Here is a 26,685-nt window from a genome sequence, read left to right on the forward strand (position 1 = left end):
ATAGAAACATATGGAACATTGGAAGGCTAAGTGCTTTGAAAATATGCCTCTCTATAACCTTGCATGCACATTTCCATGCAGCATACAGAATAGTGCCAATTACACACCTGCTAATTGGCACTAAACTAATAATTGCCAGTAACTGATGTTAATTTGAACCAATTTGTAGTTACGTTTGTAAATGCACTTGGTTGCATTTCTAGAAATGTAGCATGGAAAATCTATATAGTGGGCAACTGCCAAGGAGCATGGGAGGGATATGGGCATGCCCGGCACGTACATGTTAAGTTTCTAGAACACTGTCAATTACACATGCAACTGCAAAATTTAGTTGCTGTCGTTTACATGGTGTAAGTGCCCACATACGCTAGTATTGTATGATGGCAATTACACGTGACCTTATCAGAATTACCCATTTCTATAACATGCACTTATCAATAGAACTCTTTTCTTAAGAGTTTGGAACCTTTACTTAACATTTTCTTGAATACTAAAGATGCAAAACTGCATGAATAAGGTAAAAACATTGTAGCTTGCTTTACCTTACTGTACATATATCGAAGCATGAAGTCCAGAAGAAATGATTTGCCTTTCCGGAAGGCTCCAGCCACAGAAACCACAACTATGTTTAGATCTCGAATGTGCTCCTGTAACAAAACCTGCTCCAAGGCCTTTTCATCCAGCTCAAAGTCATGGTCATCTTCATGGGCAAGAACTATCTGTATTGGACGTGGCTTATCTGTAAATACTTCCGAGTTAACTAGCACATCCTCCATCTGATTTTCCCCTGCAAGAAAACAGTTTTTTTTAAATGTTAAGCTTGCAAGGGGTTTTAGTGTTTCTAATGTTTTCCAGTAACAACTGGCAACTTTATATGAAGCATGTGAACTAACAGATGCAGGTTTAATGAAATGGAGATCAGTGTGCAATCAATCTGCAGAGTAAAAACCATATAAGAAAGCTGCTCTTGCCAGTGTTAAAAATAAACTGCTCTCTATTTCACACTAGATCACTTTCTTAGCAAGTAAGATCAGAGTTTTAGAAGCACTAGTTAAAACAGGCCAGACTTCTCCAAAAATCCATAAGTATTCCCCCAGAAATCAGCCTTTTGCTTCAAAATGATAGCTAGAAGTTTAATACATACTTTTAAGGAAATATACTTAGAAGCCTGAAAGCAAAAAAAAAACAGACTTTGGATTGTAAGCATGTTACATAAAGGCATCTACCAAAATTTCCTACATTTATCAACGTAGCCAATTAACCCCAGAGAAGGAAGTAAAACAGATAATGGTAATTGTCTGCAATTATTCTCTAGACGTTTTAAAAGTGCAAATTTGATTTATACTACTGTAACACTGCCTTACTTAACTCACCAAATGTGCTTTTTCAGGTGTTAATGGCCCCTCAAAATCTAGCTGGGGCTGGGCAGTTTTACTGTATAGCAAAAGCAGCAAGGCTTTAGAACTGTAAAGTTTCTCTATAAAACTGATACCTCTGTACATATTTAACTCTGGACTCTCCCTCCCTAATCTATACTTTACTCTGCATTTTATGTAGATTCTTTGCCATAGAAACATTTTCCTACTAATTAAATTAGAGGTCCTTCCTATTGCTTACCTTTTAAATTTGCTTCAATGGCAGTGTTGGACAAATTGGTCATTCACCTAGTGCTAAGTGTGGTTATATACCCTGCACTTTACCTCATCAACCAGGGATAGAACTTGGTCACATTACTGGTCCTTTAAATTGGTATGGATTAGCTGACTAGTGATTAGAATGGTGGACTGAGAAACAAGGAAGACAACGTTCAAATACCACTGCTATTTTTTGTGACTGTTGGCAAAATACTTACTCCAATACTTCAGATTCAAGACATATTAAGAGAAAGGGGACTTGATATACCACCTTTCTGTGGTTTCTGCAATTTATTTATTTATTTTTATTACGTTTGTACCCTGCGCTTTCCCACTCATGGCAGGCTCAATGCGGCTTACATGGGGCAATGGAGGGTTAAGTGACTTGCCCAGAGTCACAAGGAGCTGCCTGTGCCTGAAGTGGGAATCGAACTCAGTTCCTCAGTTCCCCAGGACCAAAGTCCACCACCCTAACCACTAGGCCACTCCTCCACATTCAAAGCGGTTTACATAGTATATACAGGTACTTATTTGTTCCTGGGGCAATGGAAGGTTAAGTGACTTGCCCAGAGTCACAAGCACCTGCAGTGGGAACTGAACCCAGTTCCCCAGGATCAAAGTCTGCTGCACTAACTACTAGGCTACTCCTCCACTTAAGCCTTCTGGGGAGAAAGAAATAATTTAAACTTTGCTTGAGCTACTTCTGAAAAACTAAGGTAAAAGAAAAATAAACAAAACAAAAAACATAACATACTCTGAGTGTGAGCTCACCAGGGACAGAGAAAGTACCTATAATATATGTAATTGCTTTGGTTGTGCCACAGAAAGGCGGTATATTAAATCCATGGCACTCTACCCTTTCTTAGCTGATTTCCTTCCCTCAAGTCCTGCTAGACTAGTCCCAGCCTGATGGGTTATGTCACCCTACCAGTAGACAGAGACAGAGCCACTGGAATTTCCAGTGACATCACTAGTATAAAGGTATGGTGCAATCCAACTTGCCAACAAACTACTGACGAGGCAGTTGTAACGACCTCAAACAACGAACCAGAAGACAATGTCCAAATGAGCACAGATTAAAGGAGAAAATATCTCAAATTCAAATCCTCTGCCAGGATAACCTGATAATCACCCTGCTGAGAGCTCTGCCCCAAGGCCTTTCTCCAGGTGGAATGGGAGACATCAGAGATAATCCTGAAGGGAGACTAGCTTGAGCAGCTGTTTTGTCTAGTTACCACCGTAGCAAGTGGCAAAGAGACCATAATCCCTTGAGATGGCATACTAGCCTTGAAAGAGTTGCAAGACAAAGGCTGATGTGCTGCTTATATAAGCCTTTGCATTGTCAACTCTATGGTTCCAAATGGCAATTAAGAGCAGGTCAATGATATGGTTCAAGACTTTATTCTAAAATCACAGCCCGACAGAGACTGTGTTTCGCCCACTACGGCTGCATCAGGGGCTCTATAACAACAAATAACAACAATAAGAACTAATTAAATTAAAAACACTCATAATGTATAAAAAAAACACATCAAAAATATATCAAAAGAATAGCAATATATGAAGGAAGGAGACAAATTACAATACAATGTAAGCAGACAGAAAATTATTATGCTTAAAAAATAATCATACTTAAAAAATAATAAGCTAGTAAATATTATAGACAGCACAACATCTCTATATATAAAAGGCACCACCAACGTTCTAATGAAGACTCCTGCCGGAAGTGTGAAGCACCAGAGATATCTGGTTTCCCCATGAGTGAAGGAAAACAGCACAGCACGAAATCCCTCTCTCTGTAACAGTGAAGGACTCAGAGGGGGGAGGGGAGAGAGACGCCCTCACTCTCTCTGTAACACAAACACAGCACAGCAGGAAACTTAACACTGAAGGACTGGACTCTGAGGGGGGAGGGGGAGGGGACAGACAGCACAGGGGAAGGGAGAGAGGGCAGAGGGCAGGGACACACACACTCCCACATGCACACTCTGAAGAAAACCTTGCTAGCCCCCGTTTCATTTGCATGAGAAACGGGGCTTTTTTACTAGTATCTTATAAATAAAATCAAACCAAAACAGTGACCAGCGCTATGGGGGCTACCTTCGCACCCTCTTTGGCAAATCTTTATGTAGGTGAATTTGAAAACAAGTATCTCCATACGTCAGCCCTCTCTAATAGAATTGAACTTTGGAAAAGGTACATAGATGATATCCTGTTGGTTTGGAATGGGACAAAGTGTGAACTTACTGAATTTCATGAATGGTTGAACACACTAGATACTAATCTGAAATTTCAAATCAATTATAGTAAGCAATGGGTACCTTTTCTAACCATTAATATCACTATTAAAGATAATAAATTCGTTACAGATATATATTGGAAACCAACAGATGTAAATAACTTAAATTACACTAGTTGTCATAGCAGGCCACTTAAGGACAATCTTCCATACAGTCAGTTCTTACGTTTGAAACGGTTATACAAAGATGAGAGGACTTACCAACTAAGATCAGGTGATGTGTGTCAACATTTTCTAGATAAAGGCTATTCAAGGGGTGCGATAGAAAAGGGTTACCATAGAGCATCTGTAGTCTCAAGATCTACACTCTTACAGCCCTCCAATAATAAAAGGAAAAAGGGTTGGGTCCATTTAATAAAAAGGACCTGATGATTGCATACAAACAAGAAAAAAAAACCTTAGGGACATGCTTGTACCATCTGCACTGATGAATACGATGCAACTGGTAAAGAATATACCAATGGGACATTACCCTTGTGGCTCATGTTCTGTGTGTAAGGTGAATGACAAAACACAGACATTCTATATACCATCTTCAGGGAAGAAGTTTGATCTCAAGCATTTCTCTAATTGCAAAACTGAAAATGAGGTTTATGCGGCATTGTGCCCTTGTGAAAACCATAGGGCAAACCAAGAGAAAACTAAATGTTAGACTTATTGAACCTGGGGAACTGGGTTCGATTCCCACTGCAGGCACAGGCAGCTCCTTGTGACTCTGGGCAAGTCACTTAACCCTCCATTGCCCAGGTACAAATAAGTACCTGTATATAATATGTAAGCCGCATTGCGCCTGCTAGGAAGTGGGAAAATGCGGGGTACAAATGTAATAAAAAAAAAACCATAGAAGTGCTCTTAAGAGAAACGTACAGGATAAACCATTGGTTGAACATGCTAGTAAACATGGGCACACATTTGAAGATTTTCGCTTTTGTGCCCTGTATGTTCACAAGAAGACTTGGAGAGGTGGTGCTGTTGACCAACAATTGTTGTGGAGAGAACAAAGCTTGATTTTTTTTTTTAATTGATATTTTGGCTAGATTTATGTAAACAGTAAAGTTCATATGTACATGGGTGTTCTTATTTGAAACTCTTATTGCGTTTGGCACCGGTTTTAAGTAATTATTGGGACTATATGATTTTTATTCTCATTTTTTACTTTCACTTTCATTTGACTTTTTATTTTTACCCTGGTAGTCGGGGGAGGGTTATGTTTTGGTTTGGGGTTTTTTTTTTTTTGTTTGTTTTTTTTTTTTTTTTTTTTTTACACACGATGGCTTTTCATTTTTATTTTAGTAACTATGGGGGGGGGGGGGGGGGTTGGGTTTTTTTGGCTCATTTTATCTTGACTTTGGCATTTGTATTTTCATTTTTACTTTCACTTCTACTTTGACTTTTTATTTTTTACCCTGGTAGTCAGGGGAGTGTTATTTATTTATTTTATTGAGACACTTTGGCTCTTCATTGCTATTTTTTATTTTTCATTTCAGTAATTACTGTTTTATTATTTATTTCTTTTGTTATTTTGGTTCGTTTTATTTTGAATCAGATGTTTGCACAAATAGCTGTTCCGATACAGCTGATTAGCGCTTCCGGTGTCCACTTCCTGTAATCTTCCTGTAAAAGAGGCCGGCTCGAACGAGCATTTCGCTGGCCGGACTTGGTCCATTTATTTTTAGGACCAAGTCTGGAAAATGTGCCCCAACTGAACAGATGACCACCGGAGGGAAGCGGGGATCACCTCCCCTTACTCCCCCAGTGGTCACCAACCCCCTTCCACCCCCACCCCAAAAAAAAAAAAAAAACATTTTGTTGCCAGCCTGAAATGTCATACCCAGCTCCTTGACAGCAGTATGCAGGTCCGTGGAGCAGTTTTTAGTGGGTGCAGTGCACTTCAGGCAGGTGGACCCAGGCCCACCCCCCCCCTACACGTTACACTTGTGGTGGTTAATGTAGAGCCCTCCAAAAAACCCTTCACCCCTTAGGGCTATGGTAATGGTGTAGAGTTGTGGCGAGTGGGTTTTGGGGGGGATTTGGGGGGGGGCTCAGCACACAAGGTAAGGGTGCTATGCACCTGGAAGCTATTTTTGGTTTTTTTTAATTTTTTTTTAAAGTGCCTCCTAGGGTGCCCGGTTGGTGTCCTGGAATGTCAGGGGGGCCAGCGCACTACAAATGCTGGCTCCTCCCACACCCAAATGCCTTGCATTTCGCTGGGTTCGAGATGGCCGGGCCCGGTTTCCATTATGGCTGAAAACCGAATCCGGCCATCTCATATACACCTGGCAATCCTCTTGTAAACCCGGCGAGCGATTTGGCCGGCGCCAAGCGTATTTCAAAAATACGCTTGGCTCCGCCCACTTACGGCGTTGGCTCCGAAGATGGCCGGCCATCGATTTGACCAGCACCGTTCGATTATACCCCTCAAGGTCATCACTTTCACCAGACTTCCACCATAATCTCTGACTGCCAAAGCTCATGTCTTACTTGAATTACAGCATGTGATCTCCACAGACAAGCTTTATATCCTTGTTCGAGCAGGGACTGTCTCTTCATTTTCAAGTGTACAGCGCTACGTACATAAGTAATGCCACACTGGGAAGAGACCAAGGGTCCATCGAGCCCAGAATCCTGTCCACGACAGCGGCTAATCCAGGCCAAGGGCACCTGGCAAGCTTCCCAAATGGCGTACGTCTAGTAGAGCTATAGAAATGCAAAGTAGTAGTAGTAGTAAATCGGTATTTTTCAGGGTTTACATGCTGCTAGTCTACGGAGCGCAATAAGTGATTGAGGAAGTAATTTTGTTTTATTACATCTGGAATCAAATAACAAATGGTTGTTTAAATGGTTTTAAATAGTTGTTCCGATATAGCTGATTAGCATTTCCGGTGACCTCTGACTCGTGGCATAGTACAAAAGACGCCATTCCCTGTAGACAGTTTTTTCTAGCGTTCACATGCTGCCTGTCCACAGAGCAAAGTAAGTAATTGGGAAAAACAATATTTTTGTAGATTTAATGTTTTTACATTGGAGTTTAATTTTTTGTATTTGTTTCTTGTATATTGAGCTTGTCCTAGAAGAAGGCATTTCACTGGTTTTTTTACTTCGTTTTCGAGCCTGGTTTGAATTTCAGCGAGTGATTGTTTCTTACATTATCAGACCTGTAGTTTAAACAGATGCAGCTTGTTCTAGCATTTGGCTGTTAATAGATTTCGTTCTGTTTTTGTTACTATTTATTTATTATGCATTGAGGATACGATCCGTTTTTTTGTTTGTTTTTTCCTGCAATATAAGGTTTGTCAGCATGCCATCCAAGTTTTCTTCAGTCCTTTTCCTTTGTCTACTGTTCTGTTTCGATTTTATTTACAAGATTCGTTTTGATTTTATAAGATATGTTTGGTTATTATTGCTATACATGTTCCAATGATGTACATTAGCACGTCACTCTTGGAGTATAATCATTTTCTATGTCTGCTGTCGTGCTGCAATATAAGGCTTGCCAGCATGCCATCCAAGTTTTCTTTTGATTTTATTTATAAGAGATGTTTGGTTATCATTATTTATTGCTATACATGTTCTAATTATGTATATAAACATTTACGATATCTACTGTCATTGTACTGCAATATAAGACTTGTCAACATGCCATCCAAGTCCTTTTAGCTGGTCACTGTTTTGATTTGATTTGTAAGATATGTTGTGCTGTCTATAATATTTACTAGGTTTTTTTTTTAATTTTTTTTTTTATTTTAAGTATAATCATTTTCTATGTCTGCTTACATTGTATTGTAATTTGTCTCCTTCCTTCCATATATTACTATTCTTTTGATATAGTTTTTTATACATTACATTGTTATGAGTTTTTAATTTAATTAGCTCTTATTGTTATTATTATAGAGCCCCTGAGGCAGCCCTAGTGGGCGAGAAACAGTCTGTGTCCAGCTGTGATTTTAGAATAAAGTCTTGAACCATATCATTGACTGATCTGCTCTTTTTAGTTTGCATGTTGGATTTTGCGGATCGTCTGCCTGCTTGTTTTTTTGGGTCCAAATGGCAATTTACATGGGCTGGGCTCTATGTTGGATACATGAGTTTCCACTCATCTGGGTCAGCACATGTGAAGTGTGTAGCTGCTTGAATGGCAGATGAGGCATATAATCCAGTGTGCAAACAGGCCCGATGAATGGCCTCCATAGTGGAGGCACAAAGATGGCTTTAGCTACCCACTGGTTGGACGACAGCTTCTAAGGTGTGTCTGTAGGCTTCCATTTTGGGACGAGCTCTTGTTTGGGGAAGATCAACAAGTGGTCAGTGACTTGGGCAAGGCTAAAATCAGAAACTCCCAGAAGACAGTGTGCTAGCCTCCTCAACAAAAACAGTGTCCAAATCCCAGCCCCAAGACTGGACATGTTTTTGCTAAAGCAAATCAGCCTCTCTTCTGCCTCCCAGGAACACTTCAGGAAGTCTGTCTTAGTGGTGGGCAGACTTATACGGTCTGTGCCAGATCCAGTGGTGGGAGGCGGGACTGGTGGTTGGGAGGCAGGGAATAGTGCTGGGCAGACTTATACGGTCTGTGCCAGAGCCGGTGGTGGGAGGCGGGGCAGACTTAAACGGTCTGTGCCCTGAAAAAGATAGGTACAAATCAAGGTAAGGTATACACGAGTTCATCTTGTTGGGCAGACTGGATGGATCGTGCAGGTCTTTTTCTGCCGTCATCTACTATGTTCCGCAATACCTGAACCAGTTCTACTTACCAACATTCTGGAAGAGGAGGACAATAAGGATTTTTAGGCCCACATCACCTCAGATCAACAGGTGCTCAATTGGTTCAGCTCTGTTATGTACTGCAGTTCTGTCAAGAGGATTGCTGTGATTGAGACCTTGGCCCATCTGCATCATCTAAGAGCCACTGTACTACTTCCTCCAGAGGAGCAAGGCAGAGGTTGCTATCCAATGTATTTCTTGAGGGGCATTTCACCCAATCCTAGATCTCCCAGAATCAATATAGCTCTGAATACCCAAGGTTTCACATGGAGACCAAGGTTTAGTGAAGAGAATTCCTTTTGTCCCTTGATCTCTCAGAAGCCTACCTACACATTCCAATCAAGCACCTTCAGTTCCGAATACTTAGGTTCAGTTTAGGGATCTTTTCGAAAGTTATGGTCATCATGGAGAGAATGAATCTGGGGACACCCCTACCAGATGACTGGCTGGTCTGGCCAGACATGAAACAAGAATCTGGGAAGGACAAGAACAAACAGATCTGGAAAAACTAGGCTGCATGGTAAACTATACCAAAAGCAGGTTCTCTCCCTCTCATTTTCTGGTACCTCAGAGCATTAACCAACACAAAAAACAGGCAAGGCATATTTCAACAGGGAAAGGTTTGGCAGATTGCAGAAAACGTTTCAGAGGTTCTGTGCCCGGGGGGGGGGGGGGGGGGGGGGGGGGCATTGAACGCTTAGGATTACTTTCAACTACTGAGCTCCATGGTGGCAAGTTTGGAGTTGGTTCCCTGGGCGACAGCGCACACAAAACCCCTTCAGAAGTCACTGCTGTCCAGATGGTCTTCCCACTTGCTAGACTACGATCTTTGTCCTCCATTGTAACCAGTTGTTTGAAGGGAAATGGAATGGCGGAGGGGGCAGCAGTGCATTTCCTTGAAGGAATAGTTTGGCAATCCCCAACCGAATAGTGGTTACCACAGAGATCAGCTTCACTGGTTGGGGGGGGGGGGGGGTGCACTGCCAAGTACAGGTGATACAAGGGTGATAGACAGGCCAGGAAGAATCTGATTTATCAACAGACTGGAAGTCAGAGCAGTTTGTCTGGTACTGTAGGGGTTTCTGCTATTGGTGGAAACGGCGACTATGCACATTGTGTCAGACAACACTACTACTACTATTTAGCATTTCTATAGCGCTACAAGGCGTACGCAGCGCTGCACAAACATAGAATAAAGACAGTCCCTGCTCAAAGAGCTTACAATCTAATAGACAAAAAATAAAGTAAGCAAATCAAATCAAATGTGTACAGGAAGGAGGAGAGGAGGGTAGGTGGAGGCGAGTGGTTACAAGTGGTTACGCGTCAAAAGCAATGTTAAAGAGGTGGGCTTTCAGTCTAGATTTAAAGGTGGCCAAGGATGGGGCAAGACGTAGGGGCTCAGGAAGTTTATTCCAGGCGTAGGGTGCAGCGAGACAGAAGGCGCGAAGTCTGGAGTTGGCAGTAGTGGAGAAGGGAACAGATGATAAGGATTTATCCATGGAGCGGAGTGCACGGGAAGGGGTGTAGGGAAGGACGAGTATGGAGAGATACTGGGGAGCAGCAGAGTGAGTACATTTATAGGTTAGTAGAAGAAGTTTGAACAGGATGCGAAAACGGATAGGAAGCCAGTGAAGCGACTTGAGGAGAGGGGTAGTATGAGTAAAGTGACCCTGGCGGAAGACGAGACGGGCAGCAGAGTTTTGAACCGACTGGAGAGGGCAGAGGTGACTAAGTGGGAGGCCAGCAAGAAGCAGATTGCAGTAGTCTAAACGAGAGGTGACAAGGGTGTGGACAAGGGTTTTGGTAGAGTGCTCGGAAAGGGGCGGATTTTCCAGATGTTGTAAAGAAAGAAACGATAGGTCTTGGCGATCTGCTGGATATGAGAAGGAGAGAGAAGAGTCAAAGATGACCCCAAGGTTTCGAGCTGAGGAGACAGGGAGAATGAGAGAGCCATCAACAGAAATAGAAAAGGGGGGGGGGGAGTGGGGAGGTGGGTTTGGGGTCATGGTCATGTTTAATTTCAGGTGGCGTTGAGACATCCAGACAGCAATGTCAGACAAGCACGCTGAAACTTTGGTTTGGATGCAAGGTGAGATATCAGGGGTAGAAAGGTAGATTTGGGAGTCATCAGCATAGAGATGGTAGGAAAAGCCATGGGATGAGATTAATGAACCAAGGGAATAAGTGTAGATAGAAAAGAGGAGGGGACCAAGAACAGAACCCTGAGGTACGCCGACAGGCAGAGGGATAGAAGTAGAAGAGGATCCACCAGAATGAACACTAAAGGTGCGGAGGGAGAGGTAGGAAGAGAACCAGGACAGGACAGAGCCCTGGAATCCAAGTGAGGACAGGGTATCTAGAAGTATGCTGTGATCAACAGTGTAAAAAGCAGCGGAAAGATCAAGAAGAATGAGGATGGAATATTGACCTCTGGATTTAGCCAGTAATAGGTCATTGGAGACTTTAGTAAGCGCAGTTTCGGTTGAGTGGAGAGGGCGAAAACCAGATTGTAGTGGGTCAAGAATAGCATGTGAAGAGAGAAAAATCAAAGCAGCTGCGGTGAACAGCACGCTCAAGTAATCTGGAGAGAAAAGGAAGGAGGGAGATGGGTCAGTAATTAGAGGGACAAGTAGGGTCGAGTGAAGGCTTCTTAAGGAGAGGTGTGACCATAGCATGTTTAAAGGCAGTAGGGACAGTTGCAGTGGAAAGTGAGAGGTTGAGAATGTGACAGATAAAAGAATAAGAGCAGGTGAGATGGCATTAAGAAGGTGGGTGGGAATGGGATCAGAGGAACAGGTGGTACATTTTGGGAAAAAAGGAGAAGTGTAGTTTCCTCTATAGTAACTTCAGGAAAGGAGGAAAAGGAATGAGGGGAAGGAGAGAGAGGGGAACGGACTAGAGGAGGGAGAGGTGGCGAGGTAGAGAATTCAAGGTTTATCTTTTGAACCTTGTCGTGAAAGAATTCAGCAAGGGTCTGAGGAGATAATGAAGGGGCAGTTGGGGGAGGGGGCACCTTGAGAAGAGAGCGTTCAATGTGATGAAGAGAAGTCGAGGGTTAGAGCCAAGAGAGTTGGTCAGTTGGATATAATAATCCTGTTTGGCGCGTAAAAGAGCAGATTGGAAGGAGGTCAGCATGAACTTAAAGTGTAAGAAATCAGCAAGGGCCCAAGATTTCCGCCAGAGGCGTTCGGCGGAGCAGGTACAGGAACGTAGGTAGCAGATATTAGAAGTCAGCCAAGGTTGGGGTTTTGTACGCCTTATAGGGCGGGTCATCAAAGGTGCAAGAGTGTCTAAGGCAGAGGATAGAGTATTGTTGTAAGAAGAAACAGCCTCGTTGACAGACGTGGATGGTGCCACAGTAGAGAGGATGTTTGAAACATGGGAGGATAGAGATGAAAGGTCAATATCATGAAGATTCCTAGATAAATTAGATAAGGTAGGACGGGACTGGGAGGAAGAAGATTTAAGTGTGAAAGTTATAAGATGGTGATCAGAGAGGGGACGATCAGAGGCAAGGAAACTAGAAGGTGAACAGTTGGAGGAGAAGATGAGATCAAGACAGTGACCATTTTGATGAGTGGGGGAGATGGCGCATAGTTGGAGATTAAAGCAGGATGTTAAAGCGAGTAACTTGGAAATATAAGAGTTGGAAGGATCATTAGCAGGAATATTAAAGTCACCAAGGATGAGAGAGGGGGAGGAAGGATCATGGAAGAAGGCAAGCCAGTCACTGAGAAAGGATGAAAGGGACTTATCAGGGGGACGATAAATGACCGCTATTCGAAGAGGCAGAGGAGAGAAAAGGCGGATAGAGTGGACTTCAAAGGAGGAGAAACAGTGAGATTGAGGTGGAAGAAGGGGTTGAAATCTGGAGGAGGGAGAGAGAAGTAGTCCAACACCTCCCCCGCAACCAGCAGGGTGAGGAGTATGTGAAAAAAGATAACCGCCATGGCAGAGGGCTGCGACTGAAGCAGAGTCATCAGGGCAGAGCCAGGTTTCTGTTATGGCGAGCAGATGGAGGTGGCTTATGTCAACAAGCAAGGGGGACACCTGACAAACAAGGAAGGACTCCCTACGGAAGAAGTGCTGTCCAACGGAGCAGAGAAGGGACGTAAGGCAATCCAACCAAAAAGGACTCCAGAGGTAGATCAGTAAAAGTCTTTATTAGCAAACAGATATAATGGACTCCATTGGACAACAAGCAAGGGGGACTGTGCCCAGGGTGGTGGGGAAGGCACAGAAGTAGCTTTGATGTGCAGCTGGGCACAGAACCATTTTAATAGTACTGTCCACAGACCACGTATTAGGACTTAAAGGTGCAGGCAGATTTCCTTAGCTGGAATGCCCCAAATCCAGGTGCATGGAAGCCTGGAGCTGAAGCCTCAGATGACAGTTGGCCCATGGGGGAGGGGGACAGTTATTTGATTTGATGGTGCCCCATGTAAACAAAGGCTGATTGCTTCTTCAGCCAACAAAGAGAAAGTAGTCTTGTTGAAGCTGTGCCTCTGGGAAGTCCTCTGTAAATGTTTCCTCCATCACCAGGACAAGATTGCCAGTGACTAACATTTGGTAGTCTTGGTGGCTCCAGACTGGCCAACACAGCCTTGGTGTGCCAACCTGGTGAGATTGCTAAAGGGGGAGAGCCTCTGTGGTCCATCTCAGCATCTGGATTACCACCGTCCATCTTGGTCTCTCTTCCCTTTCCATTTTCCTTCTTACCCTGTTCCTTCTCCCCTATCTAATGTAATTGTAATTGATTCACCTGTGCATTGTAAGCCACTTTGAGTCTGCTTCATGTGGAAAAAAGTGGGGTATAAATGTTCATAAACAAATAGATATCTTGAGTCAAGGATCAGTTCTTACGGCCAATCCAGATTTCTTTTAGCTTATGGCTTGGCCTTTAAAACATAGAAATTAAAGTGTAAGAGCTATTCAGTGGCAGTGGGGGTCCAGCATTTGAACGCCTTCAACCTGCATTAGTAAACGATTTGTCCTTTAAAGTGCCATTTTTGGTAGTGGCAAAAGGGAAAGCTTACCATGGCAGCAGGCTATAAGGAGAGACATTTGAGAATATGTTAATAAAGTTCCTTGGTCTATGGATAAGACAGCTATGCGCAAAAATGCAAACTGTGCAAGGAAACGTAATGCTGTTTCCCTTGAGTAACTAGACCTTGTAAGATTTGCTCCTGCTTTGAAAATACCAAAGAGAACATGTCTAAAAATACAGAATGTTCACCTTAGTAAATATTTATTCTATTTTAATTTTCCCTTAAAGGCTGCCCCTCTTCCCAGGCCATAACTTTTCACTGGGCTGTGTATTACTTGAATTCTCATCATGTATGAGCAGATTCTCTTTCACAGGTTTCTCTCATTAGTGCTGAATCTTCCCGATGATTTAAAATCATAAATCTTTTAAAAAATTAATTTCAATCAAAATTCATTCTGCTACAAAAAATGTATTTGAGTGGCTGAAAGTGTAAGGTCAATATTTTATTCCTCAGTCTTATAAAACTGTCTAACCCAAGAAAGCTACAACGTGGTTTACAACTTAATTTAGTAATACATAAAATATAATTAATACAAATCAAATTGATCATTAGTCATTTTAAATTCAACTACAGAGCTGCACAGGACTGTGAGTCACGGGAAACCAGTGGGATTCCCACAAGAATGGAAGCAGCTGATGCGGGAGTAGAGTCAAAAATCTCTCGTGACACCAGAATGAGGCTTGGAATGCACTAACATAACATAGTAGATGACGGCAGAAAAAGACCTGCATGGTCCATCCAGTCTGCCCAACAAGATAAACTCATATGTGCTACCTTACCTTGATTTGTATCTGCCATTTTCAGGGCACAGACCGTAGAAGTCTTGCCCAGCACTAGCCCCGCCTCCCAAACACCAGCCCCGCCTCCCAATCTCAGCTAAGCTTCTGAGGATCCATTCCTTCTGAACAGGATTCCTTTATGTTTATCCCACGCATGTTTGAATTCCTTTACCGTTTTCATCTCCACCACCTCCTGCGGGAGGGCATTCCAAGTATCTGCCACTCTCTCCAAAGAACAACAGAATGAAGCTTGGAATGCCCAGAGACAGCCGAACACCAGACCAAGGCATAGAACACTCACTGGCTAAATGAATACTGCCAAAAAACAAAAACATGGGAGACTGTTGGGGGTCAGGATGAAAGGAGGACTGCAAGTTGACCTTTATGGGTACAGGTAGGTGATGGTGATTAGTTGTGGGGATGGGTGGGTACGGGTGAAAGATTTACATGATTTCCAAAAGAATGCAAGACCTTGAACAATTTAAACTCCAGATTGCAGGGCCTATATGTAAAAAAAAGCTCAATCCCACCTGGAATTTTCAAAAAAGGATTTCAAAACCCTACTGGGATACTGTACTAAACAAGCAATGAGAAGATAGCACCCTTCCATGTAAGATTTTGAGAACCAGAGTTAAGATTTTTAACTCAATTTTCTGCTGAATAGACTATTCAGTATTTATTTTATTTACTAGTAAAAAAGGCCCGTTTCTGGAACGAATGAAACGGGCGCTAGCAAGGTTTTCCTGGGAGTGTGTATGTTTGAGAGAGAGAGCCAGAGTGAATGTGCGGGTGTGTGACAGAGTGAGACTGTGTGACAGTGTGTGTGTGAGAATAAGATTGTGTGGCAGGGCCCCCTCCCCTGTTCCTAATGCCCCTCACCCCGTTCCCTCCCCTCCTTTTCCTCCTCCTTCCCACACTTTGGGTTCCTTAAGGCTTTCAAAAGTCTATGTACCCCCGTGGCCTAACGCCCAGTATCCGGATACCCCACCGCTTTCCTCCTCACCCCTCCCCCAAGATGTAACACTTTCACGTCCTTCATTTTTTTTTTTTTAAGTGTCCTATCTACCCTGTGTCCAAATGCCCGGCATTCAGATTGTGTTGCTCTGGTTAATTTTCATTTCTTTTTCATTCAGAACTTGCCACCCCCCCCCCCTTCCCCCCCCAACACTTTTATTTCCTTCAGTCTTTTAAAACTCTCCTATCTACCCTGTGTCCTAATGGCCAGCATTCAGATTGTTTTCCTTTCCCAAATTTGCATGTCTTTCAGTCGTTCACAACTCCCCCCTCCCCCCATTTAATACTTTCAGTTGGTTCAGTCTTTTAAAACTCTCCTATCAACCCTGTGTCCTAATGGCCAGTACTCAGATTGTTTTGCTTTGCCAAATTGTCTGTCACTGACGTCAGTGCGTGCCTGCCTAGCAGACCACTTCCGGCAGGCACGGTCCCAGGCACATCCTGTTGGAGGTGAGAATTATTATAAAGGATAGCATTTATACCCCGCTCTTTCGTTAAATGGGGTCCATTCCATGTCAATTCAACCAAAATATGGAAACTTCCCCACCTCACCATTTCAGAAATCAATAACCTACCAGAATGGAGATCAATATATAAGATGAAACACTGCAAGCTAAAAATTTCAGACTTCTATTTTCGATGGTTTGAATTATCAGCTTTTTATCCATAAAGTGGCTGAACTTTATGAGGATGATATTTTCCAAACCTGCCCTGGAAAGACTTGTCTCTAAGTTCAATAGCGAGCGCATCCACAAGCAAAAAAGGATGCTTCTAACGAATCTTCATGAACTATACAAAAAAACAGAAGGTAAATGGAATGTACAAGATTGGAGTGGAGGAGTGGTCTAGTGGTTATAGGGTGGTGGACTTTGGTCCTGAGGCACTGAGTTCGATTCCCACTTCAGGCACAGGCAGCTCCTTGTGACTCTGGGCAAGTCACTTAACCCTCCATTGCCCTATGTAAGCCACATTGAGCCTGCCATGAGTGGGAAAGCGCGGGGTACAAATATAAAATAAATAAAAAAAATAAAATAAATTTCTAAGTTCTGTGAATTGCAGCCACCTTAGTGCATTACTTCAGATGACAATTCTTTGGCTCAGCTATGAAACCCGTAGTTTTCCATAACTTTTGAGCTCTTTAACTATGTTTCAAAACTCCAAATTCTTCAGAAGTTTGCTCTATTGTCCAGCTTGAAGGTACCATTGTTAGTATCTGAATCTTCCTGTTTTTAGAGATCTAGCAACTGTATCCTTCATATTTTTAATTATTTCATCCAATCAGAACAATTTGTGCAGTTTCATACTGACTCTGGTTGTAGATCCTCTATTTCAACTTCCAGTGCGTAAGCAAATTTTGTCTTCAAAGTTTCTTGTTCGCTCAAGTTTTTAGTTACAAACATCTCTTCTGCTTACTTTTCCAGGTTTCATTGGACTGCATCCAAGAGCAGTTTGATATATCAGTCTCTTCAAATTTACTCAAAGTTTCTTCTTCATATTCTGACACAGCACCACTGGCATCCATAGAACTTGCTGCAGAAGCTGATGTTAAACACTTGGGACAAAGTTTCCGGCAAGGTTTAATTTCTTGTTGACATATTTTGCTGTAACACACAAATTCCTGGCAAGTTCCATGGATACTGCTCTCGGAACACCCTTTACTACAATAGCATGAACTGAAAATGGATCGGCACATGAATTCTGCCCGAATTCATATTTGTCCAAGTAAACTTTTTATTGAAAGTAGCATAATGTAGCATCTGCTTTCTTCTAGTCCACTGTTTCCCCAAGTTAGATCCTGGAGTACCCCTTGCCAGTCAGGTGTTCAGGATATCCACAATGAATATGCATGAAAGATTTGCATATAATGGAGGCATGGAGGCAGTGCATGCAAAATCAAGTTCATGCACATTTATTGTGGATATTCTGAAAACCTGACTAGCAAGGGGTACTCCAGGACAAGTCTTGGGAAACAATGTTCTATTCCACCAATTCTTGCAAACAGATCCTTCTCATTCTCAGTTAAAAATGACAGATTTCAACAAAGCAGCCTTCCTGCAGTAAGTTTTACATAGTAACATAGTAAATGATGACAGACAAAGACCTAACGGTCCACCTAGTCTGCCCAACAAGATAAACTCATTTTACATGGTATGTGATACTTTATACAGTGGGGGAAATAAGTATTTGATCCCTTGCTGATTTTGTAAGTTTGCCCACTGACAAAGACATGAGCAGCCCATAATTGAAGGGTAGGTTATTGGTAACAGTGAGAGATAGCACATCACAAATTAAATCCGGAAAATCACATTGTGGAAAGTATATGAATTTATTTGCATTCTGCAGAGGGAAATAAGTATTTGATCCCCCACCAACCAGTAAGAGATCTGGCCCCTACAGACCAGGTAGATGCTCCAAATCAACTCGTTACCTGCATGACAGACAGCTGTCGGCAATGGTCACCTGTATGAAAGACACCTGTCCACAGACTCAGTGAATCAGTCAGACTCTAACCTCTACAAAATGGCCAAGAGCAAGGAGCTGTCTAAGGATGTCAGGGACAAGATCATACACCTGCACAAGGCTGGAATGGGCTACAAAACCATCAGTAAGACGCTGGGCGAGAAGGAGACAACTGTTGGTGCCATAGTAAGAAAATGGAAGAAGTACAAAATGACTGTCAATCGACAAAGATCTGGGGCTCCACGCAAAATCTCACCTCGTGGGGTATCCTTGATCATGAGGAAGGTTAGAAATCAGCCTACAACTACAAGGGGGGAACTTGTCAATGATCTCAAGGCAGCTGGGACCACTGTCACCACGAAAACCATTGGTAACACATTACGACATAACGGATTGCAATCCTGCAGTGCCCGCAAGGTCCCCCTGCTCCGGAAGGCACATGTGACGGCCCGTCTGAAGTTTGCCAGTGAACACCTGGATGATGCCGAGAGTGATTGGGAGAAGGTGCTGTGGTCAGATGAGACAAAAATTGAGCTCTTTGGCATGAACTCAACTCGCCGTGTTTGGAGGAAGAGAAATGCTGCCTATGACCCAAAGAACATCGTCCCCACTGTCAAGCATGGAGGTGGAAATGTTATGTTTTGGGGGTGTTTCTCTGCTAAGGGCACAGGACTACTTCACCGCATCAATGGGAGAATGGATGGGGCCATGTACCGTACAATTCTGAGTGACAACCTCCTTCCCTCCGCCAGGGCCTTAAAAATGGGTCGTGGCTGGGTCTTCCAGCACGACAATGACCCAAAACATACAGCCAAGGCAACAAAGGAGTGGCTCAGGAAGAAGCACATTAGGGTCATGGAGTGGCCTAGCCAGTCACCAGACCTTAATCCCATTGAAAACTTATGGAGGGAGCTGAAGCTGCGAGTTGCCAAGCGACAGCCCAGAACTCTTAATGATTTAGAGATGATCTGCAAAGAGGAGTGGACCAAAATTCCTCCTGACATGTGTGCAAACCTCATCATCAACTAGAGAAGACGTCTGACCGCTGTGCTTGCCAACAAGGGTTTTGCCACCAAGTATTAGGTCTTGTTTGCCAGAGGGATCAAATACTTATTTCCCTCTGCAGAATGCAAATAAATTCATATACTTTCCACAATGTGATTTTCCGGATTTAATTTGTGATGTGCTATCTCTCACTGTTACCAATAACCTACCCTTCAATTATGGGCTGCTCATGTCTTTGTCAGTGGGCAAACTTACAAAATCAGCAAGGGATCAAATACTTATTTCCCCCACTGTATGTATACCTGAGTTTGATTTGTCCCTGCCTTTCTCAGGGCACAGACCATAAAAGTCTGTCCAACACTGTTCCTATACTAAAAGTTCTGAAGCTAACGTCGAAGCCCCTTAAAATTTACACTCTAGCCCATCCCTATCTATTCAGTCATGATCAGGGCGCAGACCGTAGAAGTCCGGCCAGCACTGATTTTACTCACCAATTACCAGCGTCACCACCCAATCTCCGCTACGATTCCGTAGATCCATTCCTTCTTAACTGGATTCCTTTGTGTTTATCCCACGCATGTTTGAATTCCATTACCGTATGCATCTCCACCACCTCCCACAGGAGGGCATTCCACGTAGCGATCCTTTCCATGAAAAAATACTTCCTGACATTACTCCTGAGTCTGCCCCCCTTCAACCTCAATTCATGTCCTCTAGTTCTACCACCTTCCCGTCTCCGGAAAAGGTTTTTTTGCGGATTAATACCTTTCAAATATTTGAACATCTGTGTCATGTCACCCCCGTTTCTCCTTTCCTCCAAGGTATATATGAACACGTCGGCAAGTCTCTCCTCGTATGGTTTGCAATGTAAATCCCATACCATTTTTGTAGCTTTTCTTTGCACCGCTTCCAGTGTTTTTACATCTTTAGCAAGATACGGCCTCCAAAACTGTTTTCTGGTGACAACTGTCCTCACAATGAATTCCAACAGAGCAAGATCCTAATTTCTCAGCCATACTGTCACTACAGATCCAAAGATTTTTAAAAACAATCACACTGAATTTGTTAAGAAATTGCCTAGAGATCAGAGTCAAGCAACTTTAGAGCACTGATCTCTAAAATATTGTATAACAAACTGTTGAACAAAGTCAATATGGAGTCCAACCGAAATGTAATCATGCAACCTGTATCCAGTTATTCGCATTGGTCAGAATTTTATATTTGTCAAGTTCTCATTGGATAGGAATTTTGATGACTTGACCTATTTGCCAAACCAAATCCAAAGATACTAGTAAATTTCTTTACCCATGGAGTCTGTTTGGGTTTCATTTCAAAACTTTAAATAGTTAACCTGGCAATTATTTAGAAGTTATTGAAAGCCTGTAGATAAGACCTACAGATCTGTGTAATTTGGACAAAATAATTTTGGAACTTTTGTGCAAAAAATGGTCTTGGAGAGAACTTTTAAAATATAAATCACAAAACATTTCTGCTGTAAAGAGCTAAATTATGACTAGATATCATAAAATTGTATCTAAACACTGTAAAAAAAAAAAAAAAACAACAAGTTCACTTAATTTAAGCAACCAATACTAGAATCATTATAGTTACACATGATGCGTATATAGTTCTACGAGATGACTTTTGGCTCATAAGATTAACACATAAAACCTGAAAGAAGCAAAATGAAACTGGCATCAAATTACAGGATTTTTCTTGCACTTTCAAATGATGTAAAGCTCGTTTTTGTACTACCTGTCCCACATGATGAAAATTGCCTCAAAAGTGGACAGGGTATGAATTTTCAGTGAGGCATAGCAGGAAAACAATAGCTTCCAGCTGCATAAAATTAACACATATTGCTCATTTTGGCCAGTGCTACTAACAGATAAAATATACAAGCTTTTTCTTTAATATCTTTAGCACAGTGGTTTGCTGAAAGTGGCATTTTGTTATGCGAGATTGTCAAAAATGGGATTTTATTCAATCTCTCAGAAACCATGTGTCCCAGCTCAAGAAAGGTTGCAGTTTCCAAATAAGTGGTGCAAATGTCATAGTTATAGGACACACAAATGGCATTTTTAGGACCTAAAAAGGTGTCCAAACTTTCAGTTGGCCACGAACTGTGTCAACACCCCTGTTGGATAAAAAGTCAGTACCTCAAAAACCATTGAAGATACAGTCAGAAAGTCTGAAATTTCATCTTATATATTGGTCTCCATTCTAGTAGATTATTATTCTGAAATGGTGAGGTGGGAGACCATTGGTTGAACTGACATGGAATGACAAGCAATTTTGTGTTCAGATATCCAGCAATATTTTGTTACTCACTGGAACCTTTACAGCTGGTAATAAGGGTGCCTAAATATAGCACATTACTATAATCCAAACTAGACTTAACATATGCATCAACACAGCCAACTTCAAAGCTCTGAAATAGGATCAAACATAACGAATATTCCGACGATTTGGGGGGGGGGGGGGAATTTCACTACTTAATTTGCTTTTGCACATTCAGAAGTGTTCTGAGCCTACCACAAGGATCTAGCCTTTCCCCAACTTTCTTTGTCCTTTAGTCACTTTAAATTCAAAGCTTTGCCATTTCTTTTCACTTCAATAGTGATGATATTCCACTACTTTATTACACAGATTCAGACAATCCAGACATTTCTCACTTGCAAGCGTGTCTTAATTCTGCTGCCCAGTGGCTAGTTATATTGCTTAATCCTGAATCTGGATAAAGCTTTCGCCTGTTGGCTTAGTGGCCATCAGTCCTGTCTTCTGACCTTTATCTATTCAATACCAAAATTAGTCCAGTTGACCCTTTCTGATATCTTGGGGTCATCCTTTTCTCTTTTCTCTCTTTTCTGCTATAAGTGACTTCCCTCTGCAAGATAGAATATTTTATACTCTGACAACGCCGCTCAGTTCAGAGCTACTTTGATCATGATTCATTCCATTCTTCGGCACTCTCCTTTATGTCTCATATTGATTATTGCAACATGGTCTATTTGGGTCATCTAAAATCCACACTGAAATGGCTACAAACACTACAGAACACAGCCATATGTTTGATTTGCCATGCCCATCAATAAGATCATGCAACTCCTCTGCTGCAAAAACACCACTTGGTTCCAGTGGTACAGCAGATTATATTCAAAGTCTTACCTCTCACATTCAAAGCCTTTAGGCTGGGTGCCCCTCCATACCTTAATACTTCAGTTTTTCCCTATATTCTGACCCACATTCTTAGATCGCTAAATGACCATCGTTTAGTCCTCCCTCATCCCAAGGTAGCTTGTTATGATTACTAGAAATTTTGCATTTTTATTCCTTGCCCCTTATTTATGGAATAATTTACCTTTGTACATGCATAGTGAATTATCAATAAAGAATTTTAATTCTGCTCTAAAAATTTGCCTTTTCCAACAAGCCTATACTCTCATCCTGCAGTAGGTGATAACTGCATGATATACCACTTCTTACCTGCTCTATTTTCACTCCTGTGGGTTGACTGAGTTTCTCTCCTGTCATTTATTTGGAGTTCCTTTCCATCTGAGTTTTAGTCTGTGAACTGCTTAGCCCTGCTTTGTCAGATGAAGCGGTATAGTAAATTATGAATAAAAATTACAGTATTCCCTATTTTAATCCCCAAATAAGAGAAATGCATTATGTCCTCCTCACCCACATTTGTTTGCTCATGATTCAGTTTCAATTTACTTACTAACCAAGCCTCTACATCATTTATTCAAATTAGCAATAGCATCACTGCTGCAGTTAACCAGTTCATAAGAGTTTGGTATCAACTGTACACATTAATCACCTGTCATGCAAATAAGCTGTGCTGAAGGTCGAATATGGATGCTGTAGAAAATGTGTATTCCTGACTCAAGATCCAAACCTTTGTCTATCATATTTACTATACCACCTTTCATCAGCTGTTTATAATATAAGAAAATCAAATCAGAAATAAAACTGGGAACGCCAATAAAATAGGAAAGCAAGAGAGAACAGGGCTAAAACACTAAGCTAAGTATGACAGACATCTGTCTCCCACTGACTGCGCCTGGGTGTCTCCACATCATCGAGCTTAAAAAGCAAGGCCAAAAAGTGCACATTAAAGTCCATCTTGAATTTGAGCAGCAGATGCTTTCACCTTTTACAAGAACTGGAACCCAGAATGGACTCTTCCTTTGATACAACTGGCCCTTAATCTAATCCGCTGGCGTAACCACAGATGGGCCAGGGCCCACCCATTTAGGGCTCGGGCCCACCCAACAGTAGCACACGTTTAGCGGTAACTGGTGGGGATCCCAAGCTCGGCCAGCTGAAGACTTCCCCCTGATGGTAACAAGAACACTACTCTCCACGATACTGGCACCTGCGCATGCTCTGTTTTCAGTACATGCCTGCTGCAGACTGCCAAGGTGAAAAGAAGCATTTCCCCGCCAGCTGAGGTATTTTTGTGGTGGTTGGGACGGGGGAGAATACTTGGTGCCCACCCACTTCTTGCCTTGGCCCACCCAAAATCTGTTGTCTAACTACGCCCCTGATTCTAGTCAACAAATTATCAACAGTGTAGAATGTTGCAGAAATGTTTAATGATGACAGTCATGGTTTTTAACCATGCTTCTATGGAGAAAGTATTAAGGTAAATTTCAAAGCTGCACAAATACTAACAAAGTTTATTGGTTATCATCTATCCTGCTACTGTGCTCTGAAACAGCTGATTAGAAGGCAAATAAAATATGACACTTCCCAATACTCCTCCCTCACTCTGATCTTTTTTTATACTGATCCCTTACATAAGTATAATTTTTTTTTTTTTTTTTTTTTGGGGGGGGGGGCTCTGGCTATAGTGATGCATACACGATACACAGAAAAACAGCTCCTTCATAAATGGTCACCCAAACCAGGCTCAGCAACCTTGCTTTACCCTAACCCGGAGCTTTCCGAACTGTGAGTCGGGAGACTCCAAATAGAGTCACAAAACCTGCTTTTGGGATCATGACCTAGGTGGCCTTTAGGTACTGCAGGTCACACACTTGTACTTGGCTACAATCATTGGGGGGGGGGGGGCACACAGGCACACAACGATTTGATAGAGGCTTTCTACTACTATTTAACATTTCTAAAGCGCTACTCTCTCATTTCTTTAGATTTAGAGTCAAGTTGCATCGATATTTACCGAAATGTCACTGAATACACGCTCCTCAGCGATGGGGACTTTAAATCCGCTCTACAATTCCTACTACTACTACTACTACTATTTAGCATTTCTTTAGCGCTACAAGGCGTACGCAGCGCTGCACAAACATAGAAGAAAGACAGTCCCTGCTCAAACAGCTTACAATTTACATGGTACTGCGTTTTTAAAAGTAGGTCAGAATGCACGGGGGCACCACCTCCGAGTTGGTACATAAAACAAACGCGGCAAGCATACAGGACTAGGTTAGATTTAACCCTCACATCTTGTTTTCCGTAGGGAAAGAAACAAGTGGAGCCCACTGACGTGCTCCTTGAAACATAGGCATCCTTCTTCTGACTGGTCAGTGCACACTTAGTGGAGTACACGTTTTTTTAATACAGAGAAGTACCAAGTATACACGCTTCACGAATAGTCCAACAGTACAGTCTGGCAGAGAGATGAAAAGAACAGACTCCCAGGTGGTGAGCGAGAGTAGACGGGAACTTAGAGCGACCAACCCGGACACCGGTAGGCTAGGTGTGCAGAGAGCGGGCGGCCAGTCATTCAAAGACACGACTGCTCGAGTCTGGAACCAATACGTGGAAAAAGCGCATTAAGAAGAAAAGAAAAAGACAAGCCTAAACACAAGATCAAAAGAGCCAATGACCAAAAGAACAGAAACAGGAGCGGGAGGGGGAACAGAACAGCGACAGGTGAGAGCGGAGCGCGTGAACACATACCCAACGCCTCCACCACTACCCAGGTCGCAACAGCTACAGCCATGTACCTGCGAGCGCATTCCTCTCCTTAGTTTCTACTACTTCAACCGAACGTATGCCGTTCTTTCTCCCTCTTCAGCTGAAGTGCCCGCCTTTGGATATTATCGCGAGGCGAGGCTCCCCTCCTCTCACACACACACACGCCCACAGAATCACTCGTCCATAGTGGCCTCTTCCATTCAACAGCGAATTTACCTTCAGCATAAATGTGATTTATTTCTTTGCTGCAGTTAAACTGCAACCGACTTATTTTCGCGTTGCCCGCCGCCATCTTGTTCTGTTTTAAAATTAACTACCTGCTGACGTCAAACGTCGCTGCCCCTTTAGCAGCCCGCTATCCCAGGTCCTAGAGCTCACCACGCGATTCTCCTCGTTGACCCGAGCGCGCCACCACGACGGTGCCTGGAGGGGGACAGTCCCAGCCGGGCGCGAACTTCGTCGTCTTGACATTGCTCCTGAGTATTGCCTTTTCTGAAGAAGGTTGAGTCGTGTCGGGTGACCTATGTTGGAGGAGCTCCAGGATTAAAGAGGGAGCCTGGTTTTTAAAGCAGTGCTACGTGTCCAATTTCTGAGGTGGGGGATGAAGTTTTGGTTGGGGGGGGGGGCAGAAATTGGCCCGCAATCCCGTTCATTAGTTCAGAGAAAGTGAAATAAACTTCTCTAAACAGATACTGCTATGCTAGAAATGGAGTCTACAACCTTACAAAACCAAAAATCCATATTTCACGGTATGTTTTTGCTTTGTGCAAAATATTTGAAGAACTGCAACCCTGTCGTAAATTGGGATACTCCTGTAAATTGCCTCCACTTCACTCCCTGGGATCAACGATCATACTCTCTCTCACCTACTGACTGTAAAATGTTCATTCAGCGCAGGATTAAGGCATTGGGGCAAACTTGGAACGTGGCTACTGCCCAGATGTTTTGGGATGGGGGAGGAGCCAGATCCTCTAATCCTATTCTTTCTCCTTAAAAACTTCTGGAAAGTTGAAATCATAGGATGCAGAGGATCCAGCTTGCCTGAGTCACAGTGCAGGCAGCTTTTCAAGTTGACAGCATAGGGATCCAGGGAGAAGGACACCATTTTTCAACTTGAAAAGCCATCAGAGCTGCGACCCAAGAGAATCCAATGGCAGCAGAAGAACCAAGATGCTAAGCATAATATGCAGGCACAGGCACTCCTTGTGACTGGGCAAGTCACTTAACCCTCCATTGCCCCATGTAAGCTGCATTGAGCCTGCCATGAGTGGGAAAGCGCGGAGTACAAATAAAAAGAAATATGTGGCACCAGCTTCTGAGGATCTGGTGAGATGTGCACAATTACACTGAAGCAGGGGCATAGCCAGACACCCAATTTTGGGTAGGCCTAGGCCCAAGGTGGGTGGGCAGAAGAACTGTCACAGGGGCGTATCTGGACTCTGGCGGTAGGGGGGGCCAGAGGGAGGGGGCACATTTTAGCCCCCCCCCCTGGCGCCACCGACCCCCCCCCCCGCCACTGCCAGACCCCCCCCTCACCACCAATGACACTCTCCACCCCCTCCCGCCGCTGCCAACCCTCCCCCGCTGCTGTCACTTACCTTTGCTGGCGGGGGACCCCAACCCCCCGCCAGCTGAGGTCCTCTCTTCCATGCAGGCTGCAAGTTGCAATGCTTCCTGTTCTTCTGAGTCTGACGTCCTGCACGTACAACGCGCAGAACGTCAGACTGAGTTCCAAATTCTGA

At 43.0% G+C, this 26,685-nt stretch overlaps 1 protein-coding gene across 1 annotated transcript; it reads right to left on the reverse strand.

Moving 5' to 3' along the window:
• Positions 1 to 542: 542 nt before the first annotated feature.
• Positions 543 to 25,252, reverse strand: LOC115459204 (atlastin-2-like; the record flags this gene model as incomplete). Its single annotated transcript, XM_030189066.1, has 2 exons — positions 25,160 to 25,252; positions 543 to 787 (listed from the first exon to the last, which is right to left on the reverse strand). Coding segments are annotated over exons 1-2 (321 nt in total), but the record flags the coding sequence as incomplete, so codon positions are not given.
• Positions 25,253 to 26,685: the final 1,433 nt, after the last annotated feature.

Source organism: Microcaecilia unicolor, unplaced genomic scaffold (genome assembly GCF_901765095.1).
Source record: "Microcaecilia unicolor unplaced genomic scaffold, aMicUni1.1, whole genome shotgun sequence".
NCBI classification, from domain to species: Eukaryota; Metazoa; Chordata; class Amphibia; order Gymnophiona; family Siphonopidae; genus Microcaecilia; species Microcaecilia unicolor.